The 18746-nt window shown below is 47.4% G+C and overlaps 1 protein-coding gene and 1 long non-coding RNA gene across 2 annotated transcripts; one reads left to right on the top strand and one right to left on the bottom strand.

Annotated features, from left to right (window-relative positions):
* The first annotated feature begins 1195 nt into the window (after positions 1 to 1195).
* LOC311367136 lies at positions 1196 to 2145 on the top strand. The gene is made up of 3 exons (XR_014639678.1): positions 1196 to 1306; positions 1548 to 1613; positions 2036 to 2145. It is a non-coding gene; the product is annotated as an uncharacterized lncRNA (long non-coding RNA).
* Positions 2146 to 2318: 173 nt separating this feature from the next.
* glud1b (glutamate dehydrogenase 1b) lies at positions 2319 to 17898 on the bottom strand. Its single transcript, XM_084485725.1, has 13 exons — positions 17386 to 17898; positions 14078 to 14158; positions 13728 to 13783; positions 12577 to 12640; positions 11883 to 11977; positions 10933 to 11112; positions 8067 to 8204; positions 7506 to 7643; positions 6661 to 6741; positions 6142 to 6265; positions 4517 to 4608; positions 3934 to 3996; positions 2319 to 3410 (listed from the first exon to the last, which is right to left on the bottom strand). Exons 1-13 carry the CDS (start codon positions 17780 to 17782, stop codon positions 3291 to 3293), a joined length of 1629 nt encoding a protein of 542 aa, XP_084341851.1. The 5' UTR covers positions 17783 to 17898; the 3' UTR covers positions 2319 to 3290.
* Between the last annotated feature and the right edge of the window lie 848 nt (positions 17899 to 18746).

The raw sequence follows: 18746 nt of genomic DNA, 5'->3' as shown, positions 1-18746 counted from the left end.
ATTAGGAGGTAATATTCTCACATAGCCACAGGGAGCAGCACCAAGCACATTTAACAATTAGGAGGTAATATTCTCACATAGCCACGGAATTGTGGAATAATTGGAGGCTGGGGGCTATGTTGTCTTCCTCCACAATTCACTAGAGATTGGAACCGGAACCGGTTCAAGTTGAAAACCAGTTCCATATTCCTCCGAGCTCAATCAATTCCGGACAATGCAGGTTGTCGGGTTGCATCAGAACCCAACCAACGACTAGTCATCTCGTGCTGGTTATTTTGATAGCTGAAACTTGCTTTGAATGTGTGGTGGGTGTGTCCTCACCAGATCTCTCCTTCGTGTGAGCCTATAGCCAAGAAATGTGTCTTAGCGACTATAAGTGATGGATTAGTAACTGGTTATACCATACATGTCATTAAAGAAGGAAAATTGTTATCTGTCATTGCACGTATCGTTCATGAGATCCCTGCAGACCCAACACCAGCAGCGGCACCAGGAGCAGTGGGCAGCGGCCAGGGCCCAACTCCAGGTCTGCTGCTTAGTGCCTTGCTCGAGGACACAGGCAGGAGTTTATCCTACCATCATGTACGTTTTATGGTGTGGGAGGAAACACAGGTGAACACGGGGAGAGCATGCACACCCCACACAGAGACGTGACAGAGATATTCCCCTAATCTGGAATATATGTAGGAATATATAATCGGGGTCCACTTCACCAAAAGGCGTCCCCCTGGATTGAGGCAGGTAGGTAGGCTTTGGTTGCTCCAGTAGCCCCCATCATGTCTGCACAGCAACACAAAAACACTATCGCCATTCAGTGAATATTTATATCAGGCAATATCACAATAATGTTTGACCTTTTTCAGTTATTATTAAAACATAAATTATTTCAATTGTAACCATCGAACAAGGTCTGTATTTCCCAATGAGGTCTGAAAAATAAAACAAGGCCTATGTTTAGTGTTTATCAGATTTCGCTTGATAACCCTGACCCTATAAGAAATTAAACCCAGGGGTAAATTTAGTTATAGACAATAGAGATCAAATGAAAACGAAGTGAAATTCTGGTATGACAACAATGTGCATGTGTGAATGTGTGGTTTCCACATCCATGCGCGTGTGTGGTTGCAGGTGTTGTGGGCGTGGTTCCATGTACCGTGTGTGTGTGTGTGTGTGTGTGTGTTTTTGGAGGGGAGTGCAGGTCTTGAGGCTGGCTCATATAAAACACTTTGATCATGCACAACCCAAACATCGACTAAACATCGACTAAACATGGGCAACAGCAGCACAACAGGCGTGGGTGCCAACGGTATGTGGTTTTGTTTTATAATATTTTATTTTAATATAACCGGCATGTCCATCATACATACAGATCAACCTCCGGATCAGTTCTAGACGTCCGGTTCTTGAACATGAGAACAAATCACTGGAGTATTGGAGTACGTCTTCAATAGAGATGCACTGAAACTTGGAATGTTTGATTATTCTGATTCTGTGTTGTCATATATTATTGTTATATTATTGGTATTTCCCTCTCTATGGTTTTCCAGCTAAAGCAGCTAATCCGATAAAGGCTAAAGCAGAAAAACCGAAAGAGGCTAAAGAAAAGGGCAAAGGTGATGTTTGTCTCGATCATGTCTTTCCAACTGGTTTTCTCTGCTATTCCCAGACTGGGATTGGTTTAGCGGTAGATTGCAGAATAATTTACTCTACATAAATGAAGTTCTACAATGCAATACAACACGCACAAGTAAATATATATATATATATATATATATATATATATATATATATATATATCTTTACATGTATGCAAATTGTTTAGACTTCTAAACAACTTGGATTAGAAGACATATATATAATGATATATATTCATTCAAAACAAAAAAAATACGTTTGCTTTTTTTGGTGTGTTGATATACATCCATCAAATAGTCGTGTGTGTGTGTGTGTGTGTGTGTGTGTGTGTGTGTGTGTGTGTGTGTGTGTGTGTGTGTGTGTGTGTGTGTGTGTGTGTGTGTGTGTGTAAAAATTGTAGGTGGTTCATTCAAGGACATTATGAAGGCGGCAGGGAAGGCGGCAGACAGGGCAAAAGAGTTTGCAGACACTGCGATGGACACCACAGAGGTCATTAAGGAGATATCGGATGACTGCAAAGAACAAGTTCCTAATATTCCTATACCCTAGTAACTAAGCAACATAAGTATGGAACTTTGATCTACATACTGCTGTGTTCCAAATGGCGGCACTAAATTGTTATCGCCATGAAAATAAAAATCCTTCGCAAATTTGAAGCTGAATCAACAACAGGCACCGCCTCGTGTTTTTCATTCTGTTTTATTGGTTTTCAACAAAGATACAACAACATGAACGTCATTTGTGTAGCGCAAGAACGTGGACGGTGGGAAGCGGACCATTTGAACAACTCCTGTCACAGTGAACATCGCTTTCCTTCTCTCGCACCCTCGGTCTGTCTGTCTCAGCCACAGACAGACTTACAAAACAGGGTATACTGGAACAGAGCATCAATGTTAGAGAAACCAGCAGGGGAGGCGGGGGGTGGGGAGAAGCATGCGTTGCAAAACTTTAACATTTATAGGAATTTAAAATAAAACTCAAAATTGGACACACTCCCCCTCCGGCCCAGCGATCTTAAACCCACCTTCTCTAACCTGTATCTGGTCGTACATATAGACATACAACTTTGTATAAACCACGGGAATTCATTCTGAACTAAGGCATCTTAAGTTCTGACGGAATGGCACCAAACAAAATACAAAAAAAAATGGACAGGGATGAACATGCCTGACTGACTGCTGCACGAGGAACATTTAGCGCAGGTGGATTTCTTTTTTTTGCTATCCTTCTTCTATTGGCTAGGCCTCTGTCGTATATATATATATATAAAACAAGATCTTCAAAAACCAGAACAGAAATGCCCTGGAATGAGTCTCAGTGGTACGGTGACGGCACAGAGATCTCAGACTCGCCTCGCCTTGTGTGCGCTTGTGTTACGGCACCGGGCATGAGGGGGTCAGAGAGAGAGAAAGAGAAAGAGAAAGAGAAAGAGAAAGAGAGAGAGAGAGAGAGAGAGAGAGAGAGAGAGAGAGAGAGAGAGAGAGAGAGACAGACGTCCACCACATAAACTCAGATGTGTTCTTCAGGGCGGGAGGGGGGGGGGGGGGGGGGGGGGGAATGGTTTGGGCGGCAATGATGATGATGACTAAGAGGGTGGGAATGGGGTTAGGGTTAGACGCAAGCTCGTCGGTGGGAGGTGGAGGGCGATTGGCCGCTTAGGTGAAGGTAAGCCCCGCCTCGTTGTAAACCTTGAACACCTTCTCGATGGCGTTGACGTAGGCCGCGGTCCGCAGGTCCAGGCCCAGGTTGTACTTGCTGGCCGTGCGCATGATTTGCTGCGAGAGCACAAAAAAAAAAACACGGCACGTTCAGAAAATCCATCCACAAAACACGCACCATCATAAATGGTAAATGGTCCTCATTTATATTGCGCTTTTATACAAAGCGCTTGACAATATCGCCTGACATTCACCCATTCATGCACACACACATTCACACACCGACGGCGGAGTCAACCACGCAAGGCGACAGCCGGCTCATCGGGAGCAGTTTAGGGGTTAGGTTCCTCGCTCAGGGACACCTCGACACTCAGCTAGGAGGAGCCTAGCAACTAGCAACCTAGCGGTTACCAGCCAACCGGCTCTACCTCCTGAGCTGCTTCCGCCCGTATCGTAAAATATTATTTCTGTAAAACCTGTGACTAGTAGTTGTGCTACTACCAGTGTTGTCAGCAGGTTATGTATCTGAACCTCACCTCAACGATCGTCATGTCATTGACAGCATTCTTCATTTGAATGGCTAAACTGGTTTAGACTGTGATGGGTGTGTGTGTGTGTGTGTGTGTGTGTGTGTCCTTACCCGGGAAGATCTCTCCATGGTGTAAGCAAGCCCAGAGTGCACGATGTCCTTCTCAGAGGCACCCTGCACACCAGAGGAAAGAAATGGGTCTCGGTGAATACGAGAGAAGGGCTTTTTAGGCAAAGCATTTTAATTCAAGTCATACTGTATTTTGCAGACACGTGTCATCAAAGGGAAGGGGCAGGGTTCAGGGCATCTCGCTTAAAGGATGCATTGGGGTTGGAACCCAGAACCTTCAACTAACACAATGGACTGTCACACCCTTCACACATCACATTGATCCATGTGAACAATGCCCATCCCTGGGGCATGTCAACAGCGGCAAATAAGACGGGTGTTTGCATGGTCGTTATGATAAGGGTGTGCAAACATTTAAATTGAATAGCGTGCATGTATGTGCTCTGGCTGTGCCGATACTGACAGAGTTCTGCGATACCAACATTCAAAACGGTACACCACTCGCAGTTTGCGTAATTCGATACCTCGTGTATATAAAAATGTGCCTTCAAAATGCATCTTGCTGTGCAAGAGCAAAATGAAATGCATGCGTGCGTGCGTGCGTGTGTGTGTGTGTGAGACTCACAGCAACCCTAGCCTGGAAGTCAGCGGTGGGAACAACAGGAATGGGTCCTCCCTGCTTGCCAAACTTCCTCTCCAGACTCTCTTGCACAGACACTGGAGGGAGAAAGTCACAGAGTCAGAGAGAGCAAGAGTGAGCCGAAAACAAAAAAGACATTATACAGCAAGAAAAAACTAAAATGCAGATACAATGACTCATGAGCCCCTGTAACACAGCCTGTTCAAGGTGGGAATGTTGCCCCGCCCTCGGTAGAGAAAACACGGGACGGATGGCATTTTTGTTACGCCTTTAAGCCAGGCAACGAGGCAATAACAAAGCCGAACGTATTTCTGTGTTGAAGGGGTTGATCTGGCACACCGAGGCAGGGGTGTGACGCTCTGAGGATGTGTCATGTGCGCAGCGTGCCTCCGGAGTGTTAAGCCTCTCTGAAGGAGGAGCAGACCAGTTGGCGGTCGGAGCGGTCAGCAGGTCACGAGCTCCGCGCGCCTGTCTGCCCCAAAAACGCTCCGCGCTTCGATTAGATTACATTAGATTCGATTTTATTCATCATTGCACAGGAATGCAACGAAATTCCCTTTCATTTCTCCTACAACGCACTTCTGATCTGCACAAAGCCCGCCGTACCGTTACCAATCAGCCACTCGGCGTGCGTTTGAAGAGTGGTAGAAATGTGCACGGCTAGCAAACACACCTCAACGGTTCCCCCCCCCCGGCCTCGATTAGAAAGAAATGTCACCGCCCGACATGTATATTATAGGTTGCACTAGACGCTGACACTGACACTGTCACACATCTGAGTCAGGAACGATAGCCTGCTCTGTAAAAGCAGACATAACGCCGGCTTCATTTGGATCTGGGTCAGAAAGGCTACAGTCTATATAGCTATAGTCGTCAACAAATAAACACTCAAACAGTGGTCGTGAAACCATATACCAAAGTATCGCGCTTGTATATGCATTTCTTTTTAATTAGGACGACGTTCAGGAGCAACCATTAGATACAGGCAGTGCAGGTTTCAGAAACCACACCCTAGTAACACATCTGCTGGGGATACGACACTGTGGCGCTACCATTACGGTAAGAGATAAATCAGTAGGTCCTCCTTAGCGAATCGAAACCCTTCAACTCGTCGCCAAAACCAGTAGCGCTACAAAAAAAACGCAGATCAGACAAGAGAGCCCTTCTTAGGAACCAACTAATATTTACATACCCATCATACCATCATTCCTCAGTGAAGAGTAGAACAGGCCCATCGCAGTGCAAGAAAGGCGAGGCTGAGTGCCAGTCTTGTAAGGTTTCTTATAAATAAACTATAGTAATATAATAGTTCAATCTTTTTCATGTTACGTTATTAATTCAACTAAGAACACAATTGGTTTCCCACATTGCGAAATATATTCTTTTTTTACTGCGTACACTGGCCTCTGCAGAAATACCCGCATTCCAAAGCATTATCCACTCATCCAAATAAGGTATGAGAACGAATGAGGTTCGAGATCAGTAACTTACACTGGAACAAAAACAAAAGTAGAACAAACAGCCGGACCTTCGACCAGTGAGGACAAGCTCGCTCACCCGCGCGCGCGTGCGTGCGTGCACGTGCACGTGCGTGTTACAAGGACACTCACTGAGCAGGTGGTAGTTGGAGTCCCTCTCATACTTGAAGGTCAGCCTGCCGTAGCTGACGTGGTTCAGGTTCTTCAGCCACTCAAAGTAGGACACGGTCACACCGCCGGCGTTCAGGTACATGTCCTGCACAACCACAGCGAACCAGAGGGTAAGAGGGTCTGGCCCCGGGTCTGGGATGAAGACATCATGGAGTCCAAAGTGTAGTTTGTACTGATGATGTAATGCAGGTCACGGAGCAATGATTGTAATGATGATGCAATGCAGTTCATGGCGAGGCTTTGGTTTGTAATGATGATGTAATGTAATTGATAGTGCAGCACGTAATGACGATGTGTTGTAGTTCATCGTGTAGTGCTGTAATGAGACGTAACGCAGTTCACCTTACAGTTTGTAATGACGATGTCATTTAGTTCATAGTGTCGTTTGCAATAAGGACGTATTGTAGTTTACAGTGAATATTGAAACGATGTAGTGTAGTTCATAGTGTAGTTTGAGTAACGAGGATTCTTTGTCCTTACAGGGATCACCATGACGTTGTTCTCCAGGAAGATCTTGTCGGCTTCAGGGGTGGTGGGGCCGTTGGCGCCCTCTGCAATAATCTAGGACACGCAAACACACACAAGTTTTCACGAAGTTACTACTTTACAACCTTGTTGATGACCCACATTTAGAAAAACGTGTGCTTTTAATTCAGCCTTGGGTGAAATCGAAGCGTAGTGTCCGTGTGCTTCCACCTGCACTGAATGCATGCCATGCGCGCTCCCGCGGCCGGGACACAATTCTTATAGGGGGTAACTACATTCAGCGGCTTCAGCCATCTTCTGCGCCACCGTTTTAAATAAATCGCCGTTTCTCGTTTTACGACGGCACGACAACAACACGACAATCGTCTCCTTCTACTTCCGGCTCACGGCCCCCGGAAAAGATCTCGAGCATGAGCAGAACGCATAATCCAATCCCAATCCGTACATGCGCGCTTAATGCGACTAACTAAGTCGAATAATCGAGGGGTCTAAATTAGACTATGGGAAACCCAATTCGATGCATGCGTCTTAATAATCCAATCATAATTCGACTTTTTGGAGTGTCATGTGTCACACACTGCATGACAGCAGAACACACACACACACACACACACACACACACACACACACACACACACACACACACACACACACACACACACACACACACACACACACACACACACACACACACACACACACACACGGCATTGTATGACTAGCATTCCTAGCCTTTCACTGGCCCAAAAACAAGGGGTGCCAGCAGAGGTGGCGCCAACCACATGTAACGGATCCCATGCGGTTGTGTATCCCGTTGCGTCCAAAGTGTGTGCGCTTACCTTGGCCTTGATCCTGGGGGCGTTGTTGCGGGTCAGCTGCTTCTCGCCGGCGGCGGGGATCAGGATGTGACAGTCGGCCTCCAGGATGCTGCCCTCGTACGGCTTGGCCCCGGGGAAGCCCACGATGGTGCCGTGTTGCTGCACACACACACACACACACACACACACACACAAAAGTAACAGTTAGCATCTCAGTGCGTCGCTTTTAAACCGAGACCACAATTTACATGCGGCCTTCGGGCGGATTCAAATGATCACGGGCATGTATGAAAATCATCAAGGGGCCCATGTGACCACGTTGCTGCGCAAGCGCACACCAGACTGTGGGGCTCTGAGGTACATACGTCAACACGCAGGGGTGGACATGAGACACGATGAGTGTCAACGCACATCGCCCTCCAGGGGGAACGTTAATCAACACGGCGCACACACACACACACACACACACACACACACACACACACACACACACACACACACACACACACACACACACACACACACACACACACACACACACACACACACACACACACACACACACACACACGTGTGAGTTACCAGTTTGTAGTCCTCCAGCTGCTTGGGGTCGATGCCCTCGGCGTTGTAGATGGAGCCGTCGATCTCGCCCACGCCAACGCACTTGGCTCCGAAGCGGTGCAGGTACCTCATGGAGTGGAGCCCCACGTTACCGAAGCCCTGGGTTCAAGGGTCAAACAAACACAGTCAAACCGTCAGGGGGGGGGTTGTGGATGGTCGGTATCATGGCGAGTTCGGGGCGTAATTGACGCCGCCGTGGTCACTGGAGGGTTCAAATTTGATTAGCGTGTCAAAATGGCTCCGTGTCGTGTGTGTGTGGTGACGCAGCACGTCATTTGCCGATGGTAATTGCCAGTTTTGACACATTTCGGTAAACGGGCGAGAGCAATGGTTGATTGGAGCAGGAGAAGGCTGCCCACCACCACTGTCACATCGACTGGAGACATGTGCTTTGAGTGCCCTCGTGTGGTCAGGACAGGAAACTACATGTGCAGTGACGCAGATTGAAAGCACAAAAAAACAGAAGGGTTTCATACGTCATCGCCCCCCCCCCCCCCCCCCCCCCCGGACTTTTAACTGTTTAGTTGTCCTTCCAACGAGTGTGAGTTGGAACAAACTGAGTTAAAGTAATGGGACGGTTTAAAAAGACACGTTTATGATAAAGAATAAACGACTTGATTGTCATCCCTCTAAAATAAAACCTTTATTGGTCATAACTGGGTGATTTCATCTGTAGTGTTTTATTTCGATTGTACCTCAACGGAAACCCAGCCTCATAGTCACATAATCTCCACACACACACACACACACACACACACACACACACACACACACACACACACACACACACACACACACACACACACACACACACACACACACACACACACACACACACACACACACACACTCTTTGAACCTTGCCATCATGAAACAGCACAAGCAGCGGTCTGAGGCAACCAAAACCTATTTTGCTGACTCCACCCCCAGCCTCTGTCACACCCCCGCCCCGCCCAATAGGCCTGCACGTCATCTACACCCAACCCCTCCCACATCTGATTTGTTCTCTGAGAGAGTGAGAGTGGGTGAATACCAGATGTCCTAGTGCAGAACCAGTCAAGCTAAGCCTGTTGAAGGAGGCCTGTAAGGTTCTGCTTCTTTAGAGGTTATGTTGGCTGCTTTATGGTGTGCACATGCTTTAGCGCCTAGTCGTCAGGGTCTGGGGTAAATATAGAACGCTTTCTCAGAAAAATGAGACCACTGCCTGGGGAGTGGGGGGGGCTGGGACACGTGCCTGGCATTGTGTGTGTGTGTGTGTGTGTGTGTGTGTGTGTGTGTGTGTGTGTGTGTGTGTGTGTGTGTGTGTGTGTGTGTGTGTGTGTGTGTGTGTCTCCAAGGAATATGAGGGAACCCAATGTGAGAAGTGAGATAAAAAAAGAACTGCTCTCTGCCATTTTGTATACCTTTAACACACACACACACACACACACACACACACACACACACACACACACACACACACACACACACACACACACACACACACACACACACACACACACACACACACACACACACACGATGACTCATTGTCCTTGCGAGGTTGCCATCTTGTCTGGCTGAGTCAAGATACTGCAGAGGAGGAGCTGGGGCTGTCTCACATCAGCCCCAGCTCCCCGAGACTCCAGCGGACGTCAGTCTACATCTATACACCAGTGCCCTGAGTTCCCTGTATGAGGCACATAGCCTTCTGTCGTGCACTGTGTCTGAGTGTGCGTCTGCGGCGCGTGCATGCTATGTACGTGTGTGCGAGCTGTGTGAGCACATTTTTAAATGTCCGCGGCCCCTTAAGTCTGACCTCTCCGGGTGTACAGAAACTCGCCGGTCGTCAGCAGGTTTTCTCTGCAGCTCATCTGTCCAAAGGTCTGCAGAGCGGGTGTGTATTTCACCTCGTCTCAACGCCGTGCGTCCTTGCCTTGAGTTTCTGTGTCAGTGTTTTTTTGTTTTTTTTTTCATTTCATATGATTATGGAGTGTGGATCTTCGTTTGTGTGTTGGCATCTTTGCGCGTGTGCGTGTGTATGCGTCTTTGTGTGCGTGTTTTTGCAAACTGCGTGCATGCTCAGTTCTAAGAGGTAGGCCGTACCTTTGATTATAGCCTAGATGAAAGCTTCCTTACCAAACGTGTTATTAATGAGCACTAGGTGCAAGCCATAACGCAGCCAGGCTATAGGCAGGGGTGCACATAACTGGTACGCAAGTACGCATGCGTGCCCATAAGCAGGGATGCGTAACATCACTTGTGTCACCACAACGCTTTTGTGTAACGAACGGGAGATCGAGAAAAAACTAAATACATTGAGCAGCTACTTCGGTGTTCGCCACCTGCAAAGAACAGGCAAACAGAGCCAGAGCAGCAGTAGAATCTTTTTTTTTTTCTCAGAAAAAGTGGCGCCAAGATGTGCAGTGGCTCGAAACGAATGATAAGCGCACCGAAATGTGCGCTGTGGAGAATGGAGAACACTGGAGAATTGCGCAAAATCAGCTGATCGTAACACCATCTCCTGGTACTCGCCTGAGTAACTCACTAAAAAAAAAAAAGTTAGTTGCACCCCTTGTGCACCCCTGGATATAGGTGCCAGCTGCTGGTTTGTATCTTTGGCAGCCTGGGTCGTGTTCCTAAGCTAGCAGTGAGGGGGCCCCCAGATGACAGGTATGTTCAAAGAAGAAGGCCAAGCAGGGATCTAAAAACTGCTCAATGTTGGTGAGTAACCTTTTGCACTGCTTCATTGTACATACAGTAGTCAGAAGTCCTGTGTCTTTTAGTATTGATGCAGACAACAATACAATAATTCCAGTGTGTGCGTGCGTGTGTGAGTGTCGTTTACCTGGACAATAAAGGTCTTGTCCTGGAAGCCCGGGGTCAGGCCCACCATGCTCATGTAGGACGCCTCCTGGATGAAGTTCTCGATGCCGTGGAACACGCCGCGACCGGTGGCCGAGATGCGCCCGTGGATACCTCCCTGGCTGATGGGCTTACCGGTCACACATGCGTGGGCATTGATGTCCTGCGGGAAGAGAGAGGTAGAGAGAGAGGTAGAGAGAGAGGTAGAGCGTAAGAGAGATAGAGAGGGAGAGACAGACACACTCTCACACAAACACACACTTAGAAGGGAGTACAATTTCCCTAGTGCATTGTGGTGCTGGGGTTGAATGGTGAAATTCCTTCAATGACTTGAGGATTAGACAACATAAGATCTGGGACAGCTACCATCCCCGGGTGCCCTTTGCAGAAGAATACACCCGGTACGGAAATGTACACGGGGCAGGCCCCTTCTGTGAGAAGAAGGGAGGGAAGGAGGGTGGATGTGGTGGGTGAGGTGTGTCGAGTGTGACGAAGAGGAGTTCTCCTTTGGTGACATTTTCCCCCCGGTGCAAACCGGCTTTACAAAAGGTTCTAGGCAGGTGATCACCTATGGAACACGGCCCCCCGTTGCCCAATCTCTCCTCACGTGACTATTAGAACATACACATGGCCTCGCGGGCAAATATTGTCCAGACCGCGGGCAAACAAAAGCTTGTTTGCGGTTAATTTTGATGAGTCCATGGCTGACCGTAAAGTCTGTTCATGAGCGGATGACGAAATAATCCAGTGATGTTTGCGCCAATGCAATGAACCAACCTATCACTGTCTGCTCGGTACCCGTTTGTCAAACACTGAACAAAGCACAAGACAAAAGGGGTTTTGTGTGTTTGGCCTTTGCCCAGGTGTGTGTAAAATGTGTAAAACTAAGGTGTGTGTGTGTGTGTGCGTGTGTAAAACTGGAGTATGACTCACGGTATGTGCAATGGTGTTAGCGTAGGTGTCAGCAATCCAGGACATCTCCCTCTCTCCAGTGCTCATGTCCGGGGCAGGGACGTCGATGCCCGGCCCTGGGGAAAACACCAACAAGGGCAGGCGTTTGAACCAACAACCACAAAAGTAACCGCTATGGGCATTACTATTACAGTAGTATCAAGGGGGGAAAATGCCGGTGTATGTGAAATCAGGCGTGAAGGCTAGAACTGTTTCACACACGCCAAAATCTGAACAGGACATGGCGGGGTCATAGTGTGTGTGTGTGTGTGTGTGTGTGTGTGTGTGTGTGTGTGTGTGTGTGTGTGTGTGTGTGTGTGTGTGTGTGTGTGTGTGTGTGTGTGTGTGTGTGTGTGTGTGTGTGTGTGTGTGTGTCTGAAAATAAGAGGTGGTAACATAACTTTCTAAATAAAGAGCACTCTAACCAGACCAATGGTTACATTCAATGTAGACAGAACCACGTGCTGCACACTGTGTGGGTCCTACAGAGGCGTTAAACTGAAGTCCCTTGCATGCCACCGTGATAACCAACCACCATAGATACCACACATTCACTCACACACTCATGCATGTTTGGGTTTGACACATGACCGCCAGCAGCCCATATACAGAGATGCATGCATGTACAGGCATGTGTGTGTGCGTGAGCTAGTACAGGTTTACACATGGACCTCACCAATGAAACCCTTCTTGGCCAACTCGATGGTGAACCTCCTTGTGATCTTCTCCAGCTCGTTGTCCTAGCAGAGAACAGACATCATCAATCGCACATCATGTAACACAAATCCCAAAATACAATCAGGATTACAGTGCCAGGATTGAAGGACAATCCCGCCTAGAGCATCACAATACCCTTCATCTTGGGTTACGTTCAAGTTGTCAAGTTGAAAGGGATTTCCTTTGATTGTTAAAAGAGGGTGCGTGTGTTACTGCCGTTGCCATGGCTTCCGTTTGTGGTCAACATGTCTTCAGAATAGTAGGTGATCTGAACACATGGCGCCCATTCTATGCAAAACTCTTAGCTGCATATTACTGCTGCAGTTCTTTCAGTCTCTGCTAGAGAGGCTAAACAAACCCGCCTTTTTCCATTTTCTCCCCCCTCCGAAGTCCAAAGGTCTGAGTCACCGTTTGTTGACCAGAACACTTAGGAAACCAATGGGAAACACGAGAGATGAGGAGAAAAGGGGGCTTGCAGCTCCTCTTTAATCATGTGCAAGCGGTTAACTATGGGTAAACATTCTCTTCTCTAGTGGCCTTGGAAATCAAGCGGCATTCTGGAGATATAAAGAAGTAATTATCTGCTTCATCTGACAAAAATAACCAGCCCTCTCTGCCTGCAACGGCCCCTCCCCCCTAACCCAGTCTCTTTTGCCCACAGTCCCTTTGTCAGTCCCTCCTTTTTGTCGGCTCCTTTCCGTCAAAACAGTGAAGAGGGATACGCAAGAACTAAGCTACTCTTGTGTCGTTGTAGTGCCTGGCGTTACTCGTCCCGGTGCATGTGTGGGAGGCAAAGGGAATCTGCGTGCGAGGGCCGGTTAGGGTTTGCACTGTAACCCTCTGTAAAGCAGTAAGCCAGAGTACACAGACTCCAGCCACACAGCACTGATTCCTATTGGACGTTGGCAAAGCAGTGTGCCGCAGAATAACAAACAATCTGCCTGAACACTAATCCTCTTTGAGCAGTTCGTAACTCATGCACAATTGCTTCCACGTGCATGAAACGAGACCACATGTACCAGTTATGATAATGACTTGAATCCCTGCAACACAGACACACGCACACAAACCCTCTATGCATGAGAGTGTGTGCAGGCGGATTAGACTTACAGAGTAATTCTTGACGTTGATCTTGACTCCAGCTTTGGCTCCGCCGAATGGCACATCTGGAAAGCGGGAAAGCGGGAAAGGGGTTACCATGCCGATTACAAACAACCAAGTGTTTGAGACTAGACTAAATACGAGCTATATTGCAAAATCCAGAATCTTGTCATAAGATAACATCAATAGTATATCCTTATGTTGACCAGACAGCTTTACAATTTACAAATCTAAATTAACTCACACTGGAGTGAGGTAGTATAGTTCTAGTCACACGAATATACATACTCAAAACGGGACCGTGGAAAGGATCTCCAGTAGAGTTCTCTGTTGCGAATAGATTGGCACTCCTCACTTACCAACCACGGCGCACTTGTAGGTCATGAGAGAGGCCAGGGCCTTCACCTCGTCCACGGACACATCAGTGCTGTATCGGATACCTGGAAGAGACAAGAGACACAAGCAGAGGTCAGGCAGAGAAGGGGATTCTAGTAGTCACCACATCGTGTGACTTTAGGTGCACTGTGGTGGAGCTGAAAGTGTTCCGATATAAAATTGCTGGTGCAAATATTAGAAATACAGTAAAAAATTACGAAACATATCCAAGATAGCTATAGTTCAAGTGATGGAAGACAGAAAGATTTAGGAGCCCTCATCCCCGAAATCGGTTTTGCAAATTGACATTAAACATTAAGACAATATTCAGAGGCAGCAGTTACACGAGAGAGGACTGCAGCCTTGGAAAAAAAAAAAAAAATCAATAACCGATGACAAGGGGAAAGACAAGATTGAATTACAAGTCAGGGTGGACGATGAAACAGAGGGGACGGCGAATGAGAGCGCACGTTCTCTGGTGCTAACGGCACGCATGACCGGCACGTACGTGTCAAAGGTCACTGATTTAGTACCACTACTGAAGGTCACGTGGGGTGGGGGCCTGCTGGAGGAGGAGCTAAGGCCCTGAAATACAACCCTGGGGTCATTGGTTCTCAATATGGGAGGCTAGCACTCGGCTGCTGCAGTCACCTTGGCAACAGCCCAATGAATTATATCAAATCCTATCATCCGGAACCAGATGGACAGCCTTTGTGACAGTCCTCCAACCCACCCAGTGGCAGAAAAAACATTATGTGTGAGCTTGATGTCATGATGCCATCCAATAAGAGTTATATTGTATAGAAAAGCCTGTGGGCATGCCAAAGACAAAAACAACAAAAGACTTGTTTTCCCCAAGTGAAGGTATGTGCATTGAATGCATAGGGGGGGGGGGGGGGGGTGGGGCATCCTCTGTGATCGTGTGGACACGCCTCCTGCCTGTTTGTACAGCAACTCAGAAGCCTTAATGACATCATCTGTCTGCGTATGTCAACAGTGCAGCCTCAAGTAACATTTAAAAACACACACACACGTACACACCTACTAGAGTACACATATGATAAGCCCCTGCCACAGAAGTGGAATACAGGGTGGCCTCTATTCAGGTCATTTCATTCATCTTGCCCTCCATCGGTTTAACCAGAGTGAACCCAGAGCCACTTAATAGCATTACGGAGTGTAATGTATGCGATATGCTCTTCCGAATCCACACAAGCTACGCACACATTACACACCCCAGCAGTCTCAGGGAGAAGACCAGGGAAGAGACGGTTAAAAAGGTAAAAAAGGATGTGAGGAAGTTATACAAATACAAAAGAGCAGAGTCTGCGTTTCCAGTGAGGTCGGTCCCGAGTTGATTTGAACAACAACGGGTCGTCTGAGGGCAGTTTTCAGACAAAACGAAACTGAAGTGCACTCGAACAATAAAACTAAATATCAGGCAAATATCAGGGCCTTAAACGCGTCCATAAACGATAGCGGCAGTTGCACCTCGAAAACCCCAACATGGCAGAAGTACCCTCTGTCATAACGAAACCTCTGCGAGTTCCTATTTTCCTATAGTGGTTCCAACTTCCTGCTACATGTCCGAAACCTCGAACCAGAGGGGTTCGCATGAGGTTACAACAGAACGGCTGGCCTGAACAGAGACAGATGAAACTGCAGACCAAACTCAAACTTTCCACTCATTCCTTTTCCCCCCCCTTCTACTCCATGGGCGTGGTGCCCTGTGTGGCCGGCCGGCCACACACACACACACACACACACACGCAACTTTGTCGAGTGTCTGTGCTTCGCCAAACAGGAGACAAACGCACACGGTGGTAAAAAGTTACACACAGAGGAGGAACATAGCCTTTGCACTTTGTTTCCTCACCTGATCTGCGTCAATGATTAATGTTTGAAAAAAGAAGAGCGGTTCTGTAACACTCTGCTTCTTGTACAGGAAGTCATGAGTCTTTCCTTTAGGGGGAGGGGGGGGGGGGGGGGGAGGGGGTTATGATTACTAGTAGCCGCCCTTTATTATAGTCACATTTTGGGATTTAAGAAACAGTAAAGTTGGGTCAAAGGTTTTGTTTACGACAGACCAGGAACTTGAAACCAGTCCATTATGGAAAGTGCACCGAAATAAACAAAACATCACATTATCAACGGTCAAAGGACATTTCGAAAAGCTAAATACTATCGAGCTTATGTTACCAACAGCACAAATACCTCACTGGAATAGGCCTGTGTCTACCTCCCACTAAACTGAGCAAGTGCAACGGAAACATTTGGCAAACCATTAACACCAGCCCAGTGTCAAATGAACGTCATTCATTCAAACAGAAGTCAAGAACGCAGAATGACACGAACGTCTTCCTCGAACTGAGAATATCTTGGGTCCCCCCCTTGCCTCGTCTTTATTACAGGACCCTCCCCCACATCCAAACAGCTGACAAATAGTAGGGCCCCACACACAACCACCCCTTCCCCTCCCAATCACCCAGAGTGCACTGCTGCAATCTCTAATAATGTCCCTGCTTTGAACCTTGAACTGCAACAAAAAAATATCCCTTCCAAGGACACTTGAACACTGTTCAAAACATACATTACGGGTCAGTTCATCTCAACCGTGTGTATGCTAATGCTGCTTGTCCAACAGTACTAATGTAATGCATCAGCTGTCAAAGAAGGTTGGCAACAACAGCTAATCAGCAATGAGGCAAGCATGTGTTTTGTGGATCACATGCAGCAGGAACGCCAGCCTACTAGATAATGCCTATTGGACAACAATATGCACTCTCTCCACAACACACGCATGATTCATCACTAGGCAGATACATTAATATAATAATTAGCCTTGGTGCATGCAAATGTGTGGTCAAATATGCCACCATCAAATAGTAGACGTTTGTCATTCGACAAACCCGACTTGCACTAATACGTATAAAAGGGCTGTGTAGGTGGGGGGGGGGGGGGGGCTGTGTGTGTATATATATTGGTGGGGGGGAGGGTCATCAACATTTTGCTACTAGCTTAGCAAATAGCCAAGAAGCTCAAGTGCAGTACAGCCACAGGTGTAAAGGAAGGTCACTCTAATGTGACTTCCAAACATGCTGGGTGACCTGAGAGGGCACGGGAAACCCGTTTAGGCATTGATAACTGAATAAATGCGCGACTGACACACATAAGCAAAAGGGTTGGAAGGCTGCGTTCACCGCCGACTCCCCGGCTTGTTTATAGTGCTAACTGCATATAAACAGTTCCCGCCTTAAGCTATCGTCAGTGGACCGCCGGAGGTTCTTCTTACCCCCTTTGCAGGGTGTCCTGTGCTGGCTGTGCTGGGCCCGGTAGCCCTCCACCACCTCCCACTCGCCGTTGTCCCTCTTGATGGGGAAAGACACGCTGAGGACGTGGTTACAGGGCTTGATGATGCGCAGGATGCCCCGCACACGGTTCCTCTTCTGCTCGGGGCTCTCCCGGGTCTTCAGGTCTTCGATCAGCTTGTCCTCGACGATGGAGGCGCCGCGGTCGAAGAAGCCCTCGACCATCCGGAAGAAATTGGGATCGTCGGGCACGTCCGCGGCGTTGGCATAGTTGCGCACCCGCATTAGAGACGAGGTAGCGGGCAGAGCAGCGTCCACGCACCCCGAGGCCAGAGCACTGCCCGCGGAGCGGGTGAGGAGCTCACCGAAATACCTGTACATGTTTGAGGGCTAACTAGCTATACGCGTAAACTAAAAAAAAGGGGGTAAAAAAAAACGAAACACAACAACATACACTATGGGATGGTAACTGGGGGGGTAGGGTGGGTAAAATGCCACAGTAGCTCCTCACCGTGGCCCGTCCTCTGGCAGAGTAGAGAATGACATGCTGTGTCTGCTTGCTTTAAAAGGCGGCACGACCCAAGCAGTGGTGGGCTTCGTGGGGATGGACGACGACGCGGCGTAGGAGGGTCACAGATGTGCGCGCTACCGCCCAAAGCCACCACTAGAGGTCGCTGCCGAGTCTGCTGCGACATGATCGATTAGACAGGAAATTTAAATATTATATAAAAAATATTTCAATTTCACTGATAAAGGTAGAAACCACACGTGTTAAGGAAAGTATTTATATTTTTATTTTATGTTTTATATCTAGGATAAATAATAACATACATTTTTTTTCTACTGAAGGTATAAACCACAGGTGTAAAGGAAAGTATTTATAGTGGCATGTATGTTTTATATCTAGGATAAACGGGTACTTTTTTTTTGCGACATGTCGGCTTTGCAGGTGTGGCTTTTCATTAGCACAGGTTATGTACTTTGTTTCTTGTGTCTCCTAATGGTTTCCTATTTTTTTTTTCTTTGCTGGCATCACCATGATGAGACCATAGATCATCAAAAGACAGGTTTGGGGCAGTGGTAACAAATTTTATGGCTATGGTATTACCTGTATTTATGGATGCTAGCAATTGATTTACATAAGAATAATTTTAAATGAATGATTAAGTGTGGACTTGGAAGATGGCCACACGGACACTTCTTGGGACAGACATAATGATAATATGGACACAGTAGCTTTGAATTCAAGTTGGATATGCTGAACTTTGGTTACAGCCTTCATTTGGTATTCATTGACAAGCCTGTGTGTGTGTGTGTGTGTGTGTGTGTGTGTGTGTGTGTGTGT

This window comes from Micromesistius poutassou (assembly GCF_964030765.1).
Source record: "Micromesistius poutassou genome assembly, chromosome: 21".
NCBI classification, from domain to species: Eukaryota; Metazoa; Chordata; class Actinopteri; order Gadiformes; family Gadidae; genus Micromesistius; species Micromesistius poutassou.
This window is presented reverse-complemented; position numbering and strand designations above follow the sequence as displayed.

Coding starts and splice junctions, on each gene's coding strand:
- glud1b (XM_084485725.1), bottom strand. CDS start 17,782: ATGTACAGGTATTTCGGTGAGCTCCTCACCCGCTCCGCGGGCAGTGCT. Junction 11,978..12,576: donor GGCCAAGAAGGGTTTCATTG/GTGAGGTCCATG, acceptor TGTTTTCCCCAG/GGCCGGGCATCGACGTCCCT. Junction 6,266..6,660: donor ACAACGTCATGGTGATCCCT/GTAAGGACAAAG, acceptor GTGGTTGTGCAG/GACATGTACCTGAACGCCGG.